The sequence below is a fragment of the Engystomops pustulosus genome, chromosome 5, assembly GCF_040894005.1.
Source record: "Engystomops pustulosus chromosome 5, aEngPut4.maternal, whole genome shotgun sequence".
In the NCBI taxonomy this organism is placed as follows: domain Eukaryota; kingdom Metazoa; phylum Chordata; class Amphibia; order Anura; family Leptodactylidae; genus Engystomops; species Engystomops pustulosus.
In genome coordinates, this window is record NC_092415.1 from 130,898,353 (window position 1) to 130,922,114 (window position 23,762).

Consider the following 23,762-nt stretch of genomic DNA (forward strand, 5'->3'; position numbering starts at 1 on the left):
ATTGGTGCTTACAAGGACAGCATCAATCACCTCCCTCTATGCTACACAGACAATTAAGTGTCTTAACTATGTCATTGCTGCAGTCGGCTGGTCTGAGCACTCACCTTTAAAATGCCCCGGGCAGGTCCTCTTCTTATTTCATGTGCGTCAGGTCCTTGCGCATGGGTGTGAGTCCAACTCCCTGCGCACCGGCGGCGTACACTTTTTAGCAACACATTTTTATTGTAATTTTTGTTTTTTTACAATATAAACAACCCACTCCCCCCTCCCCCATTCCCTACAGCAGAGAGATGAAGGCCAATTTTTTTTTTTTTTTTTTTTTTTTTTTAACTATGCCTAAGGACCAAATGAGCACTCCACACAGGTCATACCTAGAGAGCTGGGATCCCTTCACCCTGCAGACAAGTACTACGACAGTAATTTTTCCCTAAAAAGTAGATACCTTCATACAGTCACAGTCATCAACTGGTAGTGAGAGCTATTTCGTAAATCTATCAGGGCCCTATTCGGAAGTCCAATCGTGTTCAACCATCTTTCCCATAGTTTATCAAATTTTTTTGGGCATTTTCTTTTCAAGTATACCCCCCCATTCCAATCTAATTATACTGTTAACCTTATTTATGAATTCCTGTATTGTGGGTGCCGAAGTCTGGATCCATCGAGCCGCTATGGACTTGCGTGCCATATACACTCACCAGCCAATTTATTAGGTACACCTGTCCAACTGCTCGTTAACACTTAATTTCTAATCAGCTAATCACATGGCGGCAACTCAGTGCATTTAGGCATGTAGACACGATCAAGACAATCTCCTGCAGCTCAAACCGAGCATCAGTATGGGGAAGAAAGGTGATTTGAGTGCCTTTGAAGGTGACATGGTTGTTGGTGCCAGAAGGGCTGGTCTGAGTATTTCAGAAACTGCTGATCTACTGGGATTTTCACGTACAACCATCTCTAGGGTTTACAGAGAATGGTCCGAAAAAGAAAAAACATCCAGTGATCGGCAGTTCTGTGGGCGGAAATGCATTGTTGATGCCAGAGGAGAATGGGCAGACTGGTTCGAGCTGATAGAAAGGCAACAGTGACTCAAATCGCCACCCGTTACAACCAAGGTAGGCAGAAGAGCATCTCTGAATGCACAGTACGTCGAACTTTGAGGCAGATGGGCTACAGCAGCAGAAGACCACACCGGGTGCCACTCCTTTCAGCTAAGAACAGGAAACTGAGGCTACAATTTGCACAAGCTCATCGAAATTGGACAGTAGAAGATTGGAAAAACGTTGCCTGGTCTGATGAGTCTCGATTTCTGCTGCGACATTCGGATGGTAGGGTCAGAATTTGGCGTCAACAACATGAAAGCATGGATCCATCCTGCCTTGTATCAGGCTGGTGGTGGTTCAGGCTGGTGGTGGTGTCATGGTGTGGGGAATATTTTCTTGGCACTCTTTGGGCACCTTGGTACCAATTGAGCATCGTTGCAACGCCTCAGCCTACCTGAGTATTGTTGCTGACCATGTCCATCCCTTTATGACCACAATGTACCCAACATCTGATGGCTACTTTCAGCAGGATAATGCGCCATGTCATAAAGCTGGAATCATCTCAGACTGGTTTCTTGAACATGACAATGAGTTCACTGTACTCAAATGGCCTCCACAGTCACCAGATCTCAATCCAATAGAGCATCTTTGGGATGTGGTGGAACGGGAGATTCGCATCATGGATGTGCAGCCGACAAATCTGCGGCAACTGTGTGATGCCATCATGTCAATATGGACCAAAATCTCTGAGGAATGCTTCCAGCACCTTGTTGAATCTATGCCACGAAGAATTGAGGCAGTTCTGAAGGCAAAAGCGGGTCCAACCCGTTACTAGCATGGTGTACCTAATAAAGTGGCCGGTGAGTGTATAACTAAAAAAAGTGTATAAGTAAAAAAAAAAAAAATCACATGTCCTTTGTCTCTCTAAACCAAGGGAGGGGAATACAGACATGGAAACCAAAAGGTTTAGCTCAGTATTTACAAGTATTCATGACAAGTAAATATCAAAGCCTTAAAAAAAAAAAAAAGAATCCCTATAGCAAAACCTCAAAACCGCCACCAGATTGTGGCAAAGAGGCTCCCAAACGCGGTTTCAAAAGCGAACCTGAAGGAGAACTGACTTGTATTAGAGTCGGACGTGAAAGGATTTTCCAACATTTTTCAGGTTTTGCACGGCTGTGACAGGTATTTAACAGGGGATTGTGGTGCATGCGATCGGACTGTGGCGCCACTGCTCTGGCTTTGATGCAACGGAAATCGGGGGCGGGCCGTCGGACGATCTGACTGACTGCCGGATTTAACTTTCAAATTGTGCCGCAAGACAATGCACTTACATGCACCAGGAACAAGAAGGTGAACTCCGGCAGACCTGAGCGGGGAAGCGACACATGCAGGATATAGGGTGCACGATCTTAGTCAATCGCAGCACAGTGGATTATAGACGGACAGTGCACTTTCTGTGAACTCCTCGGACGGGTAAGTAAATGTGCCCCAGTCTATTTTTTGATGTGCTCGGCTTACTGGGGCTGGCTAGCTATCTACCACAGGGGGCTGGCTATATACTGGGGAGGCTGTGACCAATTCCTTTCCCAAGTAAATAAGTTTTACCAGTTTTTTGTGGTAAAATTAGGTGCCTCTGCTTATATGATACATGATACTCAGGGAATATTGTAATTTTCTGAATAATTTGTCTAATAGGACTGACTGTGGTGAACCATAATCATACAGATCGTCCAAAATCTACTACAGACATTAACCCCTTAATGACACAGCCTGAAGAGGTTCTAGTGACTGGGGCATTTTAGCGAATTTTAGTACGTGGCAGTTTATAGGTCATAACATTTTTGCAGCGTTTTTTTGGGACAGAGCTAGTTAAAAACTTAATAAAAAAGTTAAGGTTTTTCATTTTTAGTTATTTGTGGAAAAATTGGCTTTTTTGTTATTTCAGGACGATGCAGTGAGGAGTGGAGAAGGAAGAAGAAGTAATAAATTTAAAATAATCATTTGCATTTCTTTGGAGGGTCGCAAAGCCCATGCTAGAGGTTGCCATTAGGTACCAAGAGGAGATTCTCAGACTCCTTGTGAGAACATATGCCAGTGCGGTATAAAGAAAAATGGGAATACTTAAATTATCCGCCAACCTTGTCCTACTCTGCAAAATGTTGCCACGCATATTTCATATAAAATAGGCCACATATAAAAATTCGGGAAATATCAAAAAATGTATAGAAGGGAATAAGTGGCTTTCAAAGTGGTGTAATGGAAACCATAATTACTGGTAAGACCAATTCCTACTTTTTATCATTTACCCCATGATGGTCCACATAGAGAAATATCAAATTAAATACCAGAGCACTCTTATAGGTATAGATGAGTCCCAACCTTTTTGATTTGTGTCAGGCAATTTATTATATATATTTTTTTTTTAATACAGACTAAGGACGTCAAAGTACTCCCCAGTTCATGTTCTTGCCTGATACCACCACAACAGGGATATTTTGTAATCCAAATTATGTGGGTTTTTGTCACTTGCAGAGAGTATCAAATACCAAATTGTATTTGTATCTGGGGCGATTTTGGCTACTTGCTACACAAGGGATACAAGAAGTGTATTTAGAATAGCATAGAAGTCGCATTGCTGACTTCAGGACAAGTTTTAGAATAGCGTAGAAGTCGCATTGCTGACAGCAGGACAAGTTTTTGATCAGGTTGATAAGACTGACTATTTTCTCCTGTGGAACAGCAATGCATTTTTGTGTACAATATTTTACCCAACCCCCTGTCCAAAATGTTGTAAAATCTTCTCTTGTGCAAATTTCGTTTCTCTGCTGAATCTGCTATTATAAGTAGATCGTTCAGAACTATAAGAATACCCTCCTGACAGCAGCTATAAAAACTTTAAAGCAACTTGAATGCTAAGGTTCTTGGTGCAAAGGAATTTCTGAAAAAATCCTGTCCCTTTTTCTGAAGTTCAAACATGAACTAATATTTAATTTTTATCAGGTTCTGGACATTAGACCATAATTGATAGTCTTTCGGTAGGTTGGTAAGAAATAATAATAAATTTTTGCGGAAGAGGAAGAAATAACTCCTTGATTTTTTTAATTTTTGCCACTGGTTTGCCTAAGACATCTATGAACAGAATTTGAAAATCTGAATTCTTCCTATGCATCCACCAAGAATCCTGTAGATGACCAGAAGAAGGAAAATGGATTCTAAAATGAGACCCCTGGAGGTTTTGTTCTCCAATATGATTCCCAAGCTCCCGCAAACAAAAGTATAGAGTTCTCGACCCATAGGATTTTTCAAGTGGGTGTTTGTACGTCAACTTTTGCAGTGGTTGCTGCAGACCTCGTCTCGTCAGTTAACCATTAACTGGTCAATGGTCTGCAGGAATAAGTAACAGGTGTTTCCACAGTGGATTTTTTCCACACAATGTCTGTATGGGATCATAAATCCCATGCACTAAAATGCTACTGTTATATTATGCTAATTAATAGTGAGGAAAATCTCCAAATCAACAGAAAGTGAATGCACTTGGTATATTCCCTGGAGGAGGGCAAAATACCTACTGGCACCTAAGAGGCTCCACAAGTAGAAAAAAAAAGTTGAATTATTCTAACCGTTAATTCCTTTTCCATTAGTCCACCATGACGACCCCACATGGAGGATGACCTTTGACCCTGTAGGGACAGGAAGCGGAGAGTTTAAAACACCCCTCCTGCATCCACATACCAGTGGCTTCCAATAACGAACCTTTGCAGTGGATACAACCCATTTATTATATGTTCATTCACATACAATATAGGCATAAACATTCAAATATCAACAATATGACATAGGGTGGGAATATACATGGGCCGTCATGGTGGACTAATGGAAAAGGAATTAACGGTAAGAATAATTCAACTTTTCCCCTAGCGTCCCCCATGACTGCCCCACATGGAGACATAACAAATAACCATTTCTTAGGGGGGGACAACAGCCTGTAAAACCTTCCTACCGAAAGCTAACTCTCTAGAACTCTGTAAGTCTAGTCTAATGTTTTGCAAAAGTCATATGGCTGGACCAAGTAGCAGCCCTACAAATTTCCTCTATACACGCTCCTCTCTTCTCTGCCCAGGACGCTGCCATGGCCCGAGTTGAGTGTGCCTTAACTTAATTAGTGTTTCTAATTGCAGAGTTGCGTATGCTGCTCAGATGACTGATCGAATCCATCTTGCAATCTTTGGAGGCTTTCGTGCCTTTATTTCTACCCCTATATTGAAGAAGGATATTGTAATCCTGATGCCAGGATTCAGTCTGTTTGAGGTATTGCAACAGTGCTCTTAACATTCAAGGAGTGCCAGGCCATCTCTTTTGGATTCTTTGGATCCTGGCAGAAAGAAGGCAAGATCATTTCTTGATTTTGATGAAAGTCAGTCGAGACCTTTGGGATAAAAGTTTTGTCTAGAGTTAAATGTTATTCTGTCATTAGACACTTTTAAATACGGCTCCCTAATGGAGAGGGCTTGTATTTCTCCCAATCGTCTAGCTGCGGTTATAGCCACTAAAAATGTTACTTTTAGGGTCAGATCTTTTATGCTAGCCGATTTTAGAGGTTCAAACGGGGGCCCGGTTAGGTAGTTTAGGACTAAGGAGAGATCCCAGGTAGGAACCCTTTGTTTGAGTTGTGGTCTCAACCTGGAGGTGGCCTTAATGAATCTCTTAATCCATCTATGTTCTGCGAGAGGTATATATCGAAAAATGCCCCTAAGGCTGATATCTGTACCTTCAGTGTATTGGTTTTTAGCCCTTTTTCAAATCCTGCCTGTAGAAAATCCAGGACCTGAGAAATATTGAGAGAAAATTGATTAAGGGTTGCTGTTCCACAAAAAGATACAAATCTTTTCCATATTTTGGAATAAATTGCAAACGTTATCGGTTTACGACTTGCCTTAAGTGTGGATATCACACTGTCTGACAAGCCTCTTGACTTCAACAGTCCCCATTAAGGATCCAAGCCGAAAGTCTCAAGCTCTGCGGGTCTGGATGGCATATTGGTCCCTGATGAAGAAGGTTCTTCCGACATGAAAGTAACACTAGTTCTGCTATTGCTAAACATTTTAGTGTTGCAAACCAATTCTTCTTGGGCCAAAAGGGGACTATTACAATCACTTTTGCTCTGTCCGTGATGATTTTTTGCTTGGGGATTAAAGGCATTGGAGGAAAAGCATACATTAAAGGCGTGTCCCATCTGTGGTTGAACGCATCCTTCTTACAGATCGAAACATCCCTTTGTAACGAGAAGAAAAGACCTGTTTTGGTGTTCTCTCTGGTAGCAAAGAGGTCTACTGCTGGAACTCCCCATCTTTGTGTTATCTGGCCATAAACTTCTTGGTTTAGAGACCATTCGTGATGGTCTATCAACCTCTGACTCAGGAAGTCTGCTATTCCATTCTGACTCCCTTTTAAATGTATAGCTGTTAGGGATAAGATATTCACTGCCCAGGTGAACATTTTCCTTGATAGATGCAGTAGGTCTTGACTCCTGGTGCCCCCTTGATGGCAAAGATAAGTTACTGTCGTCACATTGTCCGAGTAGATTTTGATATGAGAGTTTTACAGATATTGAGAAGCCCCCTTCAGTACTTCCCAGACCGCCTTCAATTCTCGATAGTTTGAAGACCACTTCTGAGTCGTCAATGGCCATTGCCCTTGAAGGCATCTCCCTTCCAGATATGCTCCCCATCCTGACAGGCTTGCATCCGTCTGAATGACCTTTACTGGCCAAGGAAACCAGTGAACTCCCTTTTTTAGATGTTCTTCTTCCGTCCACCATACTAGGGATGAATTTATGGATGGAGGTAGCTAGAGATTTTTTGATCCAGCTGTAAGGGATCCTTGTCCCAGGAAGACAGAATCCAACTTTGAAAGGTCCTCGTATGACTCTGGCACCACTGGACTGCTCCTATACAGGCGGTTAGATGCCCCAAAACTTTCGTTGCCTCTCTTATTGTGCAATGCTGACATTGAAGGAATAATAACATTTTTTGAATCATGAGGCTCCTTTTTTCCTCTGGTAGGACTCGAGTTCAGTTGTGTACCCAGAAAGACTGACTCTGTTGGATTTCTCCCAATTGATGATCCATCCCAGTTTTTGTAGGGTTGAAATAGTCAGATTCCTGTGTAAGATCAATTCTTCTTCTGTGGCCCCAATTATTAACAGGTTGTCCAGATATGGAATGATCTTGACATTTTTCATTCTCAAATGGGCTATTACCTCTATTACAATTTTTGAGAAGGTCGTTGGGGCTGATGAGACCCCAAACGGTAAAGCCCTGTATTGGAACCTGAATATTTCGTTTGTTGGAGAGGGAATCGTAAACCTGAGGTATTTTTGGGATTGCAGGCAAATGGGTACATGGTAATAGGCATCGTCCAGATCTATGGTACATAGGAATGCTTGACGAGGGATGAGATTCGTGGCTGAACTGATCTTTTCAAATTTGAATTTCCTGTAGAGGATGAACCTGTTTGGAGACTTTAGGTTGAAGATAAGTCGGAAGGAGCCATTGGGTTTTTTTTTTATCAGAAATAGAGGGCAGTAGTGTCCGGTCAATGCTGTATTCCTTGGTACCGGCACCACAACCCCCATATCTTGCAGTTTCATGACCTCCTGCTATAACTGAAGAGAAAGGGACTGATTTTGTAGATTCGTCACTACAAACTTCATGGGAGGAAGAGCTGTTAGCTCCAACTTGTAGCCATTTTCCAAGAGATTCAGAACCCAGGCATTCCATGTTATTTGTGCCCACTGTTGGTAGAATCCTAGGAGTCTCCCCCCCCCCCCACTCTGGCGTCATTGCTTCCTGAACAGTTGAGTTGTATTGCTGGAGTTGAGGAGAAATCCTCTTCCTTTTCCTCCCTTGGAATAGCTCCATCTTCCTTGTTTGCCTTTTCCTTTATAAGGAAATTTCATTTCTCTTGGGTCACGAAAGGGTTGTTTCTTTGGAATAGCCTTTGTTTCTGGAAATCCTTTTTTCCTGTCTGCGGCCTTTTCTAGAATAGCATCTAGTTCCGGTTCGAAAACGTATTCTCCCTGGAATGGAATGCCACACAATTTGGAACGAAAGACCCCACTCCATTGCCTCAGCCACAACGTACGTCTGGTTGAATTTGAAAGAGCGCCCTCTTTCGCGCTAAACCTTACTCCTTCTGCTGACGCGTATCGTATCTAGGAGGACTTCTCTTGGGGTTCCACTCCTAATATGGTTTCCAAATCCGACAACCAGAAGAACATTGTACGGGCTTCTGATGTTGTTGCTATATTGGCTTTAAGGTTCAACATACTAGACTCCCAGGTTTTCTTCAATAGGCTGTCTGTTTTTCTATCTAACGGATCCTTCAACTGTATTGCATCTTCAAACGGGAGGTCCGTCTTCTTTGCAATCTTTGTTACCTGTATGTCTACCTTAGGCGGGTTATCCCATAGGCGAGAATCCTGTTCATCAAATATTAGTCTGTTTTTGAATTCTCAAGATACCAAGATCCTATTTTCTGGTTACCTCCATTCTTCTAAGATTAGCTGTTTTAGGGTTTCCTTAACAGGAAATACCCTCCTTTCTTCAATGTCCTCAATTTTAAGCGTATCTCTTACAGCTTTTAGAAGAGCATCCAAATCGTCAGACAAACATATATTTGGACTCCATTTTGGATGATGAGGAAGAAGGAGATGATTCCATTTCAAATAGATCCATATTTGATGTGGAAGCTTGTTCTACCTTAGATTCCGAATCTGATAGAGATTCTACCACTCTGGGTCTCTTGCAAGGTGGCTGTAATTGTGGGATTAATGCAAAAATGGATGAAGACACAGACGTCTGAATTTCACTCTTTATGAATCCCCTCATTTTATCCATAAATGACGTTCTTTCTTCTCACATTAACCCATCAATACATTCTTTACAGATTGGTCTTTTGTAATTTGGTGGTAGTTTATTGTAACACATATTGCATCTTTTAGAGGATGCTTTCTTCCTCTCCATCTCTTTAGTTTTTTCCTTTTCCTTGGAATCCTGCCGAAGAGATGGAGATCAGGAATTTATAGAAACTATAGACACGTGGCCGGGAGCACCAAGATGGCGTCTTTGGCTTCCCGGAGCCGCAGGCAGAGGCTGCTGGAGACTTCGTGGGACGAGGAAGAGGAGGCACGCCGCTGACCGCGATCCCAGTCTCCTCGGATAAAGGTAAGAACCCGTCTCCTTAAAGCAAACTCCCCCATACAGTCCCACATGGCGGAGACCGGAGGAGTACTCTCCACTCCCTGCCCATATAGGGACAGGAAGCCACTGGTATGTGGAAGCCGGGGGGGGGGGGGGGGGGGTGTTTTAACCTCTCCGCTTCCTGTCCCTGCAGGCTCAAGGTTCATCCTCCATGTGGGGCCGTCATGGGGGATGCTAGGGGAAAATTATATAAATTATATCGGTGTTCCAAAACCAGAATAGCCTTCCTTTCATTCTGCACCGTGCTGTGTGCCCAAACAATGGTATAGTCACACATGACGGTGTTGTGCCCAAAATAACCCACTTTATGTCATATATAGAGAACACATATGCTACATGGACAGACAGCAGGGCGTAAATATCTGGCTTTTAGATCACAAGTTTGGACAACATGCCGCTTGGTGGCAGTATGATGGAATTCCCTAGAAGGAGATACAATTAAGGTAACTCAAGCCCTCAAGGAATTTATCATGGGGTATAGTGAGCATTTGAACGCCCAGATGTGTTTTTGACACTGTTTAGTGTATTTAAATTCTCAGGAGAAATTGAGTGGCACACCATAGAATGCATTTTCTAGTTTTTCACCTTGTGAAAATGAAAATTTGTGAGTAACAATTTGTGATGAAACAATGTTAATTTGAAAAATGGAGTCATTAGTCTGGGATTCCCTCTGTTATGGTAATGAATGGGGTCCGCAAACTATAATGGCGTCCAGAAGCTCTGTGGCCTCCAGTTCCTTTGTACCCTGCCATTTGCCCAAATAGTAGTGTATATCTACATGTATAGCATTCAGGAAGACCTTTCTAAATGTGTTTTCTCCTTTTACCTAGCATAGATATGTAAATGTTAGGGCTAAAGGAATGTATTATGGACAAGATTTTAAAATTCAAAATAAGCTAATTTTGTTTTCATTCCAGTGAGGTGTTTATAGGCTTAACAAGCTTCTTAAAAGCAGGTTTCAATAGTTTGAAATACAGTCTATAGTTAAATGGGCAGATAAATAAGCATTCAGAGCAACTATATAAATAAATTAGTATTCAATATGTAAGCAAATTAAAGGAATATTTAAAAAATAATGATGAGAGGAGATAAAGATTAGAGATGAGCGGTCCTGAACTTTAGGCTTGGCGTCCTTCATTCGGCAGCTCCACCTAATCTAGAAATGTTGCTTGAAGGGCTGAAGAGCAGACAATCAGGCAGCTTTACGCCCCTAGCAACTAGGCATGGCTGTAAATCGGCCTGGTGGACCTGGGTAATCATTGCTATGCCTTGTTGCTTAGGGCATAAACGATCTGATTGTCTGCTCTGCAGTACAGTATTACCAATATCAGAATTGAGTGCGATACGATACCGATATTTTCAAGAAATGATAAATGCATTATCTGAATTCAATGTTTGGGGTACGGTCACATGGGGCATTTAAATTTAGTTTAGAAATGCAATGCAAACGCCTGGGGGTGGGACTCATGCACCCAATCAGTAACAATCAACCAGCGTTTTGCGAGGAGAGTTTTCGTTTTTAGAAGAGTTTATCATATGCATTGTGGTGGTTGTCCTGGTAATGTTAACATAAAATGTATCATTTACTTTGTGCTCCAGTCAATAATTAATGTATATGACACAAGGGTGCACAAAGTGGGCCAAGAGCTGAGCAGTCTGTAGCACAGAGAAGTCACATGTTGCTTTTTGAAGTGCATCCAAACCAAAGCCCAACCCCTGGGACTCCACAGGGGATTCTGTCAGGGTGCAAGGCAAGTTATAACACACTATTATATTGTAATGTAAATGCATACAGAAAGCAGAAATACATATTTACAATGCAGATGTGATGGGCTTCTGCAACCTGTCTTTAGTGAAAATGAGGTCCCTGGTGACAGGTTCCAGATAAGTCACTCAGGCCCCAAAATGACAAACCAGATATTGCACCATTCTGAGTTTGAAAGTTTGAGAAAAGTTACAAGGTTTTGATGCATTATGCAACCCTACTCTGCAGGTCATCAGGAAGTACGTTCAGGCTAGACGGAGCTGCCAAACGAGGACGATGCACCTAAAGTTTGGGTCTGCTCATCACCAAAAAAAAGATTAGATCAATATGAGTTAGTAAATAAGTTGTTTAGTAGGGCTATCATTCTGAATAGAAAACAAAATTGACTTCTGTAGATATTTCTAAGCCCTGATGTTGGGATATGTCAGGATCCTGCTCAGATTGCACAAGTCCAGCTTCTATACTGTAAAGGGACAGTACATCATGGTGTATTAAAAGTGCTCTCAACCCGAGGTACTATCCAGTTACGGTGTGACTAGAGGTTAATTACCATTGAACACATGTGCTAACACTTACACAGTACCGCTTTCCCAGTTCTCTTCCTCTTGTTTTTTTTCCTCCTTAGTATCTCCATGAGGTGTATGCGGATGTTTCTGAACAATTCTCATGCCTCCAGCCTTTACTGAAAAAAAACAAAAAAACACACACAGTAAAAAGGCATCAGAAACAAAACATGCTTAGATGATTGAAGATATCGAATATCGATAATTTCCAATTATTTGATTGCAAATTATTTTTGGGAAACTACATTTTATACATGATGCATTTTCTCAACTACCGTAATGAGTGGCATCTACTGCCCACTTCTGGTCAGATAATGCCACTCATTTCATGAAGCTGTGCCACAACCCCCATGGAACTTCTGGTTAGGCACAGGTCCAACTGAAGTGAATTGAGAGTTGGAATGGGATAAGTACCGAACTCCTGGGGGCTTTCCATGAATATATACCGTAATATTAATGGAAAAACGCTTTCCAATATTAAAATTAATTATGTATTTTGTTAAAATCTTGCCTTACTTAGTTTTTCACTTTTTAATGAATGAGGCAGTAGGCATATCTGACATACTGTTTTTTGTGAGCGAAAGGCAAAAAGGGACTCTTCAGCTCATCTGTGCATATTTCAGCATACAGGCGGTCCCCGGGTTACATACAAGATTCTGTAGGTTTGTTCTTAAGTTGAGTTTGTATGTAAGTCGGAACCGTATACTTTATTATTGTAACCCCAGTCAAAATTTTTTTAGTCTCTCTGACAATTGGATATTAAAAGTGTTGGATTGTCATAAGAACCAGGATAAAACAATACATCTTCATGACAGACACCTGTGATAACTGTTATAGCTGATTATTGTAGCCTAGGACTAAAGTACAGTAAATTACCAATATCCAGAGGTCCATTTGTAACTAGGGGTCGTCTGCAAGTCAGGTGTTCTTAAGTAGGGGACCGCCTGTATATCTTTACGCTATACAAGTGTGCTGATAGTTTAATCATGTAAAAGCTGTCAACAGTTTCTTTTTAAGCTTTATACAGTGCCAATTCAAATCAATAGGCAATTTTTTTTTCCCAGTTCAGGACCAGGTTAATTGGTTCATTCAAGACCAGGCACATTTTCCTTTTTTTCTTTTAACATGAGTTTCTTTAATAGTGCTTAATTTTAATTTAGGAGCTAGCAAAGAGATTTTTTTGCAACATTTTTTTTTGGCAGAAATACAGGATTATTATTTACCGTATATATTCTCGAGTATAAGCCAAGACCCCTAATTTTACCACCAAAACTGGGAAAACTTATTCACTCGAGTATAAGCCGAAGGTGTAGTATACAGGCAGCCAGCCAGCTCCATATAGTATACAGCCAGCCAGCTCCATATAGTATACAGCCAGCCACATGTATGTTAAGCAAATAAAAAAATAATAATAATTAAGTTTATTTTTTTAATGTGCTTAAGATCGGGAGCCGACGCCGGGGATCCGGGCACCAGAGAGCGAGTATTACATTTACTTTTAATTGACTGTATTAGTGTATAAGCCGAGGTCAGGTTTTTCAGCTAAATTGCTAAAGCCAGGTGACAAAGCCAGGTGCCACCTCACATTTTGGCAGCAGTGGCCAGACATGCACTATTGAGTCCTCCCTGACCACCTGGCTTTAGCAATCGTTACCACAGGACGACTGTAGGATATGCAGTAACTCCCGGACATTTCTTATACAAAAAAACCTTTTGTTTCTTTGTGCAATTACTCCAGCAGAGGTTGAGGTATTCAAGGACACAGTTTTGTTTCTAAGAAACCATATGACTTTATGAGAAATTATCTTCACACTGGAACATTTTCTTTTAGTAACATCCAATTGAAGAAACGTTTACCTTTGGGAAATGAATGAAATTAAGTGTAAATGCCCAGATGGGAACACTCCTTTAACTTACATATTTTTAAGCTTTACGCCTCATAAACAGCCTAGAAAAATAAAAGACAGGCCAACATGAAGCAGACATGATTATCATGTTTTTTTGGTTGCTATGACTACCTGTCTGGAAAGCAGAAAATATTTAACTTTGAAATTAAAGTGTTATCCAAATTTAATTTTTTTTTCGTAACTAAACATAAAAAATGAAACATAATAAATAATAATAACAATAATGTTATTTATGTAAGTATGTGTTTTAAGAAAACAGTTTCAAAATCACCTGGATAGGTTAAAGTTTTCCAAAGTTATGTCATATACTAAAAAATAAAAATTTCATGGGCAGGAAGGTGAAGACTTCGGAAGGCCAGTAGGACGATTCACACAACAAGACGACTTAGAAACACGATGGGGGAAGGGGTCCAGCTGTGGGCGCTGTCTAATATACACACCTGGGTGGGGCTGAAAGCTGAACAGGCCATTAACCCCCTCCCGCTCTGCGTCGGATATATCCGCCAAGATGATGCCAGCTCTGCTCTGGATTGGAGCCGAACCAGCATTGGCAAACATGGGGTGCCGGCTATAACATATAGCCGACACCCCACTGGAACACCCGCGGTCGGAACAGGCTTTGATCGCGAGTGTCTAACCCGCTAAATGCCGCGGTCAACGCGACCGTGGCTTTTAGCATGCCTTTGGGAGGGGGGTTCCCCTATGATCGGCGCCCCCACGCAGTTTTGGGAGAGGGGGGCGATCCCTGCTATGGCAACTCTGGGGTCCAATCAGGGTTGCACAGTTCTCACAGTGCCTGAAAGATGGCATCTGTGAGAACTTTATAGCCTACAAAAGGAGGCAACGAGAAAACCAAAATCCTGGCAGTTGCAGGGTGCTCTCCCATTCTGCGCCTAGCTGTGCCCCCATAAAACAATTAACGGCCACATGTGGGGGGGGGGGGGGTCTCTGTATTCGGGAGAAATTGCAGAACAAAATTGTATGTTTTTTTTTTTATCTTTTGCAAATGTGTTAATTTTAGAGCAAAATGAACGTATAACCGGCACAATTTGACCATTCTAAATTTCATCTCCATCTTGATTCAACTACAATGAAGATCTCAAGGGGTTAACAATCTTCCTGAAAGCCGTTTCTGATAGTTTGAGGGATGCAGATTTGAAAATGGGTTTATTATATAGGGGGTTTTGGATGTTAAAGGGAACCTACCACCACGATTCTACCTATAAAGGTAAATCGGGTGGCAAGTGGATATAAGGGACGTGAGGATAGTTATTTTTAGAGCTAATCCTCACATCCCTGCTAACTTTTGACAAACTTTATTGAACTAATATGTAAATTTAGTTATGCGGCTACTGGGGCGTGGAGAAGCCGGGCACGAGGTTACACGGTAACCACATTACTCCAACTACCCTGTTGTGTGCGGTGCACAGCTCCTCGTAGCTGCATGCCCTCGTCCGACAAGCCGGGTACTGCACACGCAGCTGGGGCTGCTCAGCCGCGGGCCTGCGTTCTGCGCATGCGCAGAATGCCATCATGACGGACGAGGGCATGCAGCTCACGTCCCTTACATCCATCTACCAGCCGATCTACCTTTATAGGTAGAATCGTGGTGGTAGGTTCCCTTTAAATATGAAAAACGGTGATTATCCCTAAAATGGTCAGTTCTGAAAATTCTGAATATAAAAATTCGATTTGTAAGCCGTGTGACATCAAAATAAATTATTCAGACATTTCAAAAATTATGAAAATGTAAAGTAGACATATGGGAAATTATTATTCAGCAATTTATTTTAGGTGGTAAATATATCAGCCTGAAAACGCAGTGATTTTGAAAATGGCAAAAAAAAAAAAAAAAATCTCAGAATCGCTTTTATAAGTAACACTGTTCAAAAGTTATAACCATATAAAGCAAAGCAAGTCAGAATCCAAAAAATGGGACTGAGCCTTAAGCAATAAAATGGCTGCGTCCTTAAGGGGTTAAAGGGATTCTCCTGAGGTTGAAAAACATGGACGCTTTTTTCCAAAAACAGCTCCACACCTCTCCATGGATTGTGCAGGTATTGCAGTTCAGCTGTATAGAAATGAATGGAGCTTAGTTGCAATACCGATGGTCAGGTGTGGCGCTGTTTTGATTGCTGAAAGAAAATCCAGGGGATGCGGTAGGAGTGGTGGAGGACGTGTCTGCCATGCATTTCAGTGGTTAGTTCCTCCATTCACTAAATGTGAGAGATGCCCACAAACCACTCACTAAATAGAGGGGACGACCGCCGACATCCATCGTACAGTTGATTACAGTACTCGCTGCCACCAAAAGGTGATTGATCAAAGTACGAGAAGGTTTCCTAATCGGAAAAGAGGAGAGCAAAGCTATTGCCGGGTGATTATCCAGCTTGACATCCAGTACTTTGTAGAGAAGGGTGATGACTGTGTCTCAGAAGCAGCTAATACACCATGTATATTTAAAGGAAACCTACCACTTAAAAGTGGTTATTTATACACATATACATGGCACCAGCTCAGGGTGAGCTGGTGCCAGAGTATATTTTTGTTAAGGGAACAAAGCCCCTATCTAAGAATTATAAGTTATATTAACTTATAACTTGGCGCACCGCACTTGGGCTCGGCACACCATGCGTGCGCCAGATTCTGAAGTGCAGGAGAGCTGGTGACATCACCAAGCTCTCTGGCACACACGCACCTGCGCAACTTATCACGGGGAAACAGGCCGTGCTAAGTTGCACAGGCTCGCGTATGGTGCGCCGAGTTATAAGTTAATATAACTTTTAGAATTATAAGTTATATTAACTTATAACTCGGCGCACCATACGCGAGCCTGTGCAACTTAGCACGGCCTGTTTCCCCGTGATAAGTTGCGCAGGCGCGTGTGTGCCAGAGAGCTTGGTGATGTCACCAGCTCTCCTGCACTTCAGAATCTGGCGCGCGCATGGTGTGCCGAGCCCAAGTGCGGTGCGCCAAGTTATAAGTTAATATAACTTATAATTCTTAGATAGGGGCTTTGTTCCCTTAACAAAAATATACTCTGGCACCAGCTCACCCTGAGCTGGTGCCATGTATATGTGTATAAATAACCATGCGCAGAAGAGCAGGCCCGCGCCTGTTTCGGAGCAGTGACCGCGCAGGCGCGGGCCTGCTCTTCTGCGCATGCGCAGACGGCAGGGTCGCCGGACGAGGGCGCGCAGCTACGCGGAGCTGCGCGCCGAAGATGGGTGAGTAGGAGGGGTAAAGTGGGTACCGGGGCGTGGAGTAGCCGCCTCATGTAATCTCATATGCGGCTACTCCACGCCCCGGTAGCCGCATAAGTAAATTTAAATATCTGTGGAATAAAAGTTACCAAAAAAGTGAGGGGACGTGAGGATTAGCCCTTAAAAGGGCTATCCTCACGTCCCATTGATGCACCTACCACCCAATCTACCTTTATAGATAGATTTGTGGTGGTAGGTGCCCTTTAACATTGTGCCAAGAAAAAGGGCATGAAGTTCAGTTGGGATTCTGTACCAGCAGGACAGTACCTTGTAATTAGTCTCATGTGCCCTACAGGACATGGGGAACATGTGACAAAGGTCAAAGGCCCTCAACCAGGTTTGTTTAGAGAAGGTCCAACCCAGTTCACGCTACCAACCCCGATGGAACTACAGGAAAGGCAATGTGAGAGGACTAACAATGATGTTGTAAAAAAGATATCACGCCTTTACCAAAGGGGATTGACGCATAGCCCTTCAAAAAATGTGAGATCTCTATGCAGTTTTAGAGAGGATTAAGATGATTGAAGGAGGCGTTAAAAAAAAAAAAAAAAAAAAAATTATATTCTTAATATTTTCTCATTTACTACTTTTTTAGGTTCCCCAACTGTACTGCAATATACAGATCTTTTATTACAGCCTGTCTATAGCAAGCTGTGATAGAGGGAAATTAATTGGCAGCCATAGGAACCTCCCAGTTGTCATGGCAACCACTAAACAACCCTTTCTGATGTTCGGGGGGGGGGGGGGGGGGGGTTTGCCGACTAGCAGTAATATGGCTGTGCCGGCTTGTAGCCGCTGTTTGTATGAAATGATCAGCTTCGATCACAGTAACTAACAGGTTATCTCCCACAAATGTTACCGGCACCGACCACAGTTGTTTGCTGCTGGTGTCTGCTGTATAATACTGCAGATACCTGGCCTTTATGGAGAATGAACCATTTCCATTTAGCCCCAACCTTTTTATGACGTACATTTATGCCTGGCAGTCCATATCTTGTTTAATCTGTGAACTGAGTGGTTTAGCTGAAAAATGTATTATAAAATTATGATAATGAGGCTCTGTCACTCCTGTAGCTGCATCGGCGCTTCTCCTCTTACCCCAATTATGCACGGCTTCAGAGAACGCTGAATTCAATGTGTAGTCCCTGACAGGCATAAGTAATTAATCACTGCACCATCCTCCAACAGCTGTGTATGAATCATCCAACTCAGGTTGGTAAGTCCTGTCTGGACAGTTCAGGAAGCTCAATGAAACACTGCAGCCAATATTCACCCAGCTTTCCCAAGGTCCTGAATTCTTTAATAGTTTTTTGAGCAAAACTACTCAGATCATGGATTAAACAAGCTATGTTTCTGCAACTGTGTCATTACAGCATTCTCAAGATATGTTTGGTTCACATTGCATTAAAACAAAATGGTGGATTTCCTTTAAAGGGAACCTGGGTTTTTTTTTTCTGGCTCCCACACATCTCCATATAGAAAAGTGCACACATTCTATATGCAGAGCAAACCCCCCCCCCCCCCCCCCAGCAAACCCATGGGAAACAACTCCATCTTGCATCGATTTGAATTTTCATGTTCCCCATATCTACTCCCCCCTTCCTTGTCGCTTCCCCACTCAGGACGTCATACAAGTCTGCCCTACTGCTCGCTGGCCACTCCCATGGGACTAGGAGAACATACAGAAAGGAGAACTTTGATCGAACTTAAAAGGGCTCCTGATCACATGTTCCCTTTAACCTCATCACCGACACTAGTTTTCAGCTCAATGACGAGACTCGATTTTTCGAATCTGACATATATCCTAATTGGTTAGAACTTTGGAACGCTTTAACGTATTCAAGTGCTTTTGAGATTGTACTTCATGTTAGTTGTAAAATTTGTCACGGGCAAACAAATGTAAGTGATAGTTTTGGGCTTTGTTCTGAAAAATAATAAAAAAATTAAAGTTTGGTAAAAGTGTGTAAAATTTCTTCTTTTTGGAAGTTTGAAATGTTCCGCTTTCCAGAGGAAATAAAACTACCCAGGCTTGATAATTAACATTTCCAGAATGTCCGCTTTATGTTGGGATGATATTTTATGCGTCCTTACCTTTTTCTAGGATGTTATGTTCTAGGAGGCGAAGAACTTTAGATGCAATTTTTCTAATTGCATCTTGTGGGACAACTCAGATTCCAAGTAACTTTGAAAAGGCCTATACGATAGTATGACAGACTGCCTAAAAATGTGCCAAAAACGCGTTCAAAACGCCACGTGAGCTATCACCCTAAGGTTGAAGACACACATGGCGTTTTAGGCCGTTTTTGGGCCGTTTTTAGATCGTTTAGATGTGTTTTCAGATCGTTTTTGAAAAACGCATGCGTTTTTGACAGGTTTGACCAATTATCTTAATTCAAACTGGTCAAAAACGCATGCGTTTAGGGTGGTGGCACACGTGGCGTTCAGAACTTGGAAACCGGTTTTGGACCATTGTAATGCATGCGTTTTCAGTCCATTTAAAAGCGCATGTGTTTTTTGAATGTTTAACATGTGTTTGGCTGTTAATCTGTTTCACAGCTGCCTACACTTCTAAAAATGAAGATAAACCGGTTCAATGCAGCCATACATTCAAATTTTAAAACAGACTTTAAAACGGTCCAAAAACGCAACATGTGACATCACCCTTAGGCCGGCGCCACACAGGGCGCTTTGTCTGCGCTTGCGTTTGCAAGCGCAGACAAAGCGCCCTGTGTGGCGCCGGCCTCAGGGTGATGGCACACGTGGCGTTTGGAACCCGTTGCCAATTGCATGCAATCAGTAACCAGCACTAGCTGTCTTGTATTGTTTATTTGCAAGACATTGGGGGCTAGTTACTGATCTCATGGAAACGCAAGCCCCTGTGTGCTAGCGTTGGGTCTGTAAACACGGAGGGTGATGCCACACATGGCGTTTTGAAACCGTTTTTGGTCCGTTTTTTAAACAATCCGTTAAAAACCGCATGCGTTAAAATACGCATCCGTTTTTTTTAAAGGCAGTTTTTTTTGCGCAATGAAAAACTGACAAAAACGGACACAGTTTCAAAAGACGCATGCGTTTAACGAATTGCTTAAAAACGGACCAAAAATGGTTTCAAAACGCCATGTGTGCCATCACCCTAAGGGCGCATTCACACGTTGCGTTTTCATTGCCTTTGAAACGCATATACAACAGCTGAGGAGGGGTGATTAGCCTAATTATATCATGCGAGTTTCCATAGAAACTCATGCGATCAGCTCAACAATTGCATGCATTTCCCTGGAAACACATGTGCATTCGGGCCGAGGACCTCCCCGCGCGCTAGCGGTACGTGTGACCGCGGCCTGAGGGCGCGTTCACACGTTGCGTTTTTGTTGCGTTTTCATTGCGTTTGGAACGCATATACAACAGCTGATGTGAGGTAATTTGCCTAATTACATTACCGTTTACGTTTGTAAACGCAATGTTAACGCATGCGTTAACAGTGATGAAATTAGGCAAATCACCTCTCCTCAGCTGTTGTATATGCGTTTCAAACGCAATGAAAACGCAGGTCAAAACGCAACGTGTGAACGCGCCCTGAGGGTGAAGACACACGTGGCGGTTTTGGCCCGTTTTTAAGCAGTCCGTCAAAAAAAGGCATGCTATTTTGAAAACCGTGTGCGTTTTTTGAAGACATGTGTTTTTGTCAAGTTTAACAAATTATCTTAAATGAAAGTTGTCAAAAAACGAATGTTTGCTGTCACACGTTGCGTTTTGTTTGCATCTTGCGCGTGCGATTTGCCCGATTACATTGTTAACATTCGAACCCGTTATTAGTCTGTTTTAGTCATGTGTTTTCAGTCAATTAAAAACGGACAAAAGCGTGCGTTTTTTAACAAACTGAAACCGCATGAATAAAAACGGGTTACAAACGCCACGTGTGGGTGAAGACACACGTTTTTCGTTTTTTAATTGCGCAAATTCTGAAAAACTGACCAAAACGGCCTAAAAACATCACGTGTGTCTTCACCCATAGGGCGCGTTCACACGTTGCATTTTGGTCGCGTTTTCATTGCGTTTGAAATGCATATACAACAGCTGATGAGAGGCGATTTGCCTAATTACATTACCGTTTACGTTTGTAAACACAATGTTAATGCATGCGTTACCGCGTTGTTAACACATGTGTTAACATCGCGTTTACGATGCGTTTTGTAAACTGAAATGTTAACAGTGATGTAATTAGGCAAATCACCCCTCCTCAGCTGTTATATATGCGTTTCAAACGCAACGTGTGAACGCGCCCTTAGGGTGATGCCACACATGGCGGTTGAAACCGTTTTTAAGCAATTCATTAAAAAAACGTATGCGTTCTTTTGAAACCGCATCCGTTTTTTTGTCTGTTTTTTATAGCACAAATTCTGAAAACCTGTCAAAAACTGATGCGTTTTCAAAAAACGGACGCGTATTTTAACGCATGTGTTTTTTAACGGATTGCTTAAAAACGGACAAAAAACGGTTTCAAAACGCCATCACCCTCCGTGTTTACAGACACAACGCTAGCACACAGGGGCATGCGTTTTCATGAGATCAGTAACTAGCCCATAATGTCTTGCAAATAAACAATTCAAGACAGCTAGTGCTGGTTACTGATTGCTTGCAATTGGCATGCGATCTGCCCCCGTGTACTAGCGGCAGGTGTGATCACTCCCTTACACAGCTCCCCAGTTGCTTACAGTGCCTGCAACTTTGTATGATCAAAACTGCTGGTAGACTCCTAATAACATATGAGCTAATAGTGCAACACCTTTAGTAAACCTCCCTTAGTGCGTCCTAAAGAACCTCCAGGTATTATCTGTTATCAAATTTTCTCTCGCAGCTGAATCAGCCACATAAGCTGCAGTTACAGGGGAAAATGCCGGTGTAGCAGGTAGCGCTTGCACGCACGATATGCAATAAACAACGTCACTTAAATTTATAACACATGAAATTGTATCAGATTTTAATCAACGAAGACAGCTTTCTGGCCTAAAAGCACTTGGGGGGGTGGGGAGTTCTCGCAATTATTCTTAAGACTACGCCACCTCCACTCCATGTGGACATGGAGGGGACATGACGTGGACACAGCCTCTAGCGGCAGAGTGGGCCAGAAAGGGGCCCAGTGAACATTCACCACTGAGTGTTCGCAGGATTTTACACAAAATACCAGGTCAGGTCTGGTGTATCTTTGCTCAGCGGAACACAAAAAATAAAAAAATAAATAAAAATAAAAAAAATCATGTGTATCTGGCGGGGTCATACAGTGCACATGGAGCACCACCCTGTATGTGAATGGATAATATACATGTCTATGAATTTCTGCAAGTTCCTTAAGAATGAATGGTCAAATGACAATCCAGTCATTACTACAACAAATGTGCTCTAGTCAAGAGGCACAATAGAACGATGTACTGGAAATATAAACAGAGAGATGCCATTTTGCCCAAAATCATGTTATTTGTGCTAAATTGCAATAATATATTTATTTCTAATTAAAAAATGTCAGCCATGTTAATTGCAAACTACAGATGGACGATTTTCCCATAGCTTTGATAAAAGTTTAATCACTGATTTGTATCTTGAGATTCTCCAGCTTGTTGTGAAACTAGTGCTCCCAGCATGTAGGCAGCTGTTAGGTGGTACTTTCATGAAAGTAGTGCAAAGCGTACATAATAATGTGCCTTATTCCCACAGTTGTCCCATCCAATGTAACTTTATGGATTACATAGACATAATGCAGTCGAATGTGCCTTAAAAGAATCCCTGGGCTGAAGTGGTGCCCTGCTGAGTGTACACAGCCATTGCTCAAGTGCCACTTCCTCCAACTGCACAGACATTGTGCCATATGGCATGTCAGGAGCCTCTCGGCCTGTGAAATCCCCCATCTGTACACGAGCTAAAGCACAAAGCATGCAGAGCAGAGGCAATACCGGCAGGCAGGTGACCAGCTTTTGTGTCCGGCTTCTCTTTAGGTGGAGAGGACATGTCTTCCTTCTATAGAGGACGCTCTTCTTGTAGCAGCAGATATCTCAGAGCAGAACGTATCACAGCTGTACTGGATGTAATCTCCGCCCAACTTTCATTTTGTTTGCTCCTTCCCACTTATTTTCGTCTTCTAAATGAAGTACCCGCCCGCACATAATTTCCCTCATGTCTACGTGGCTCTCCCCTGCTGTATTTATTGTCTTTTTTTCTTTTTGCATATAACTTTATTGAACACGAACAGTGACAAGAAAGGTATAGCTTGTGCCCACGTTCAATAGCAAAGTGCAGCGTTATAGAGCTCATAAAAACGGCGTTTATTTGATTTAAAAATAGATTTTTTTATTACAGTGCATGTATTCATTATAATAAAATTCTAAACAAAATAGTAGTATTTAGAGGAGACCTACCATCACGTATCTACCAGGCTGCTGTATTCTTTACAATGTCTATGCTTATTTTCATTAAGGGGTTGCCCCACTCTTTTGAAAATCCTGCAGGCTGGCTGGGGAGGTATTTTTCAAAAAAACAAAGCTGTACTCACCTAGCTCTGGTGTCCCAGGCTGCCGTCTTGCAGGTACGGGCCCCTGTTTGTTTACAGGGGCTGGAAAGCTCTGCTGAGTTCAGTTTCTGGCCTGCAGAGGTGGCTGGCCACTCGTCCCCATGGCCGGAAGCCAAACTCAGCAGACCAACAAGACAGCGACACGAAACACCACAAGCAACTTAAGAGGTGAGTACAGTTTTGTTTTGTTTTTTTAAATACCTCCCTGCTGGATTTTCAAAAAAAGAGTCGGACAACCCCTTTAAACTCTTAGTGCCCCATTACTTTATTATAGTCATGCAAATTTTCTTTAGAGGCTAGTGGGGCATGGATTAATAGCGCTGAGCTACGGCTACTGCACGCCCTAGTAGCCTCCTTCGACCCCTCCTACCCTCCTGTCTTCAGAGCGCAGCTATTATAAG

General features: G+C 42.3%; 1 protein-coding gene across 1 annotated transcript in view; it reads right to left on the bottom strand.

Moving 5' to 3' along the window:
• DAP (death associated protein) overlaps positions 1–22,977 on the bottom strand; it is a 36,203-nt gene extending 13,226 nt beyond the window's left edge. Inside the window, exons 1-2 of the mRNA XM_072153047.1 lie at positions 22,748–22,977; positions 11,646–11,751 (exon numbers count right to left, since the gene is read on the bottom strand). Coding sequence (XP_072009148.1) covers positions 11,646–11,751; positions 22,748–22,802 — 161 coding nt within the window. The 5' untranslated portion in view covers positions 22,803–22,977. The remainder of the gene's footprint in view (positions 1–11,645; positions 11,752–22,747) is intronic.
• Between the last annotated feature and the right edge of the window lie 785 nt (positions 22,978–23,762).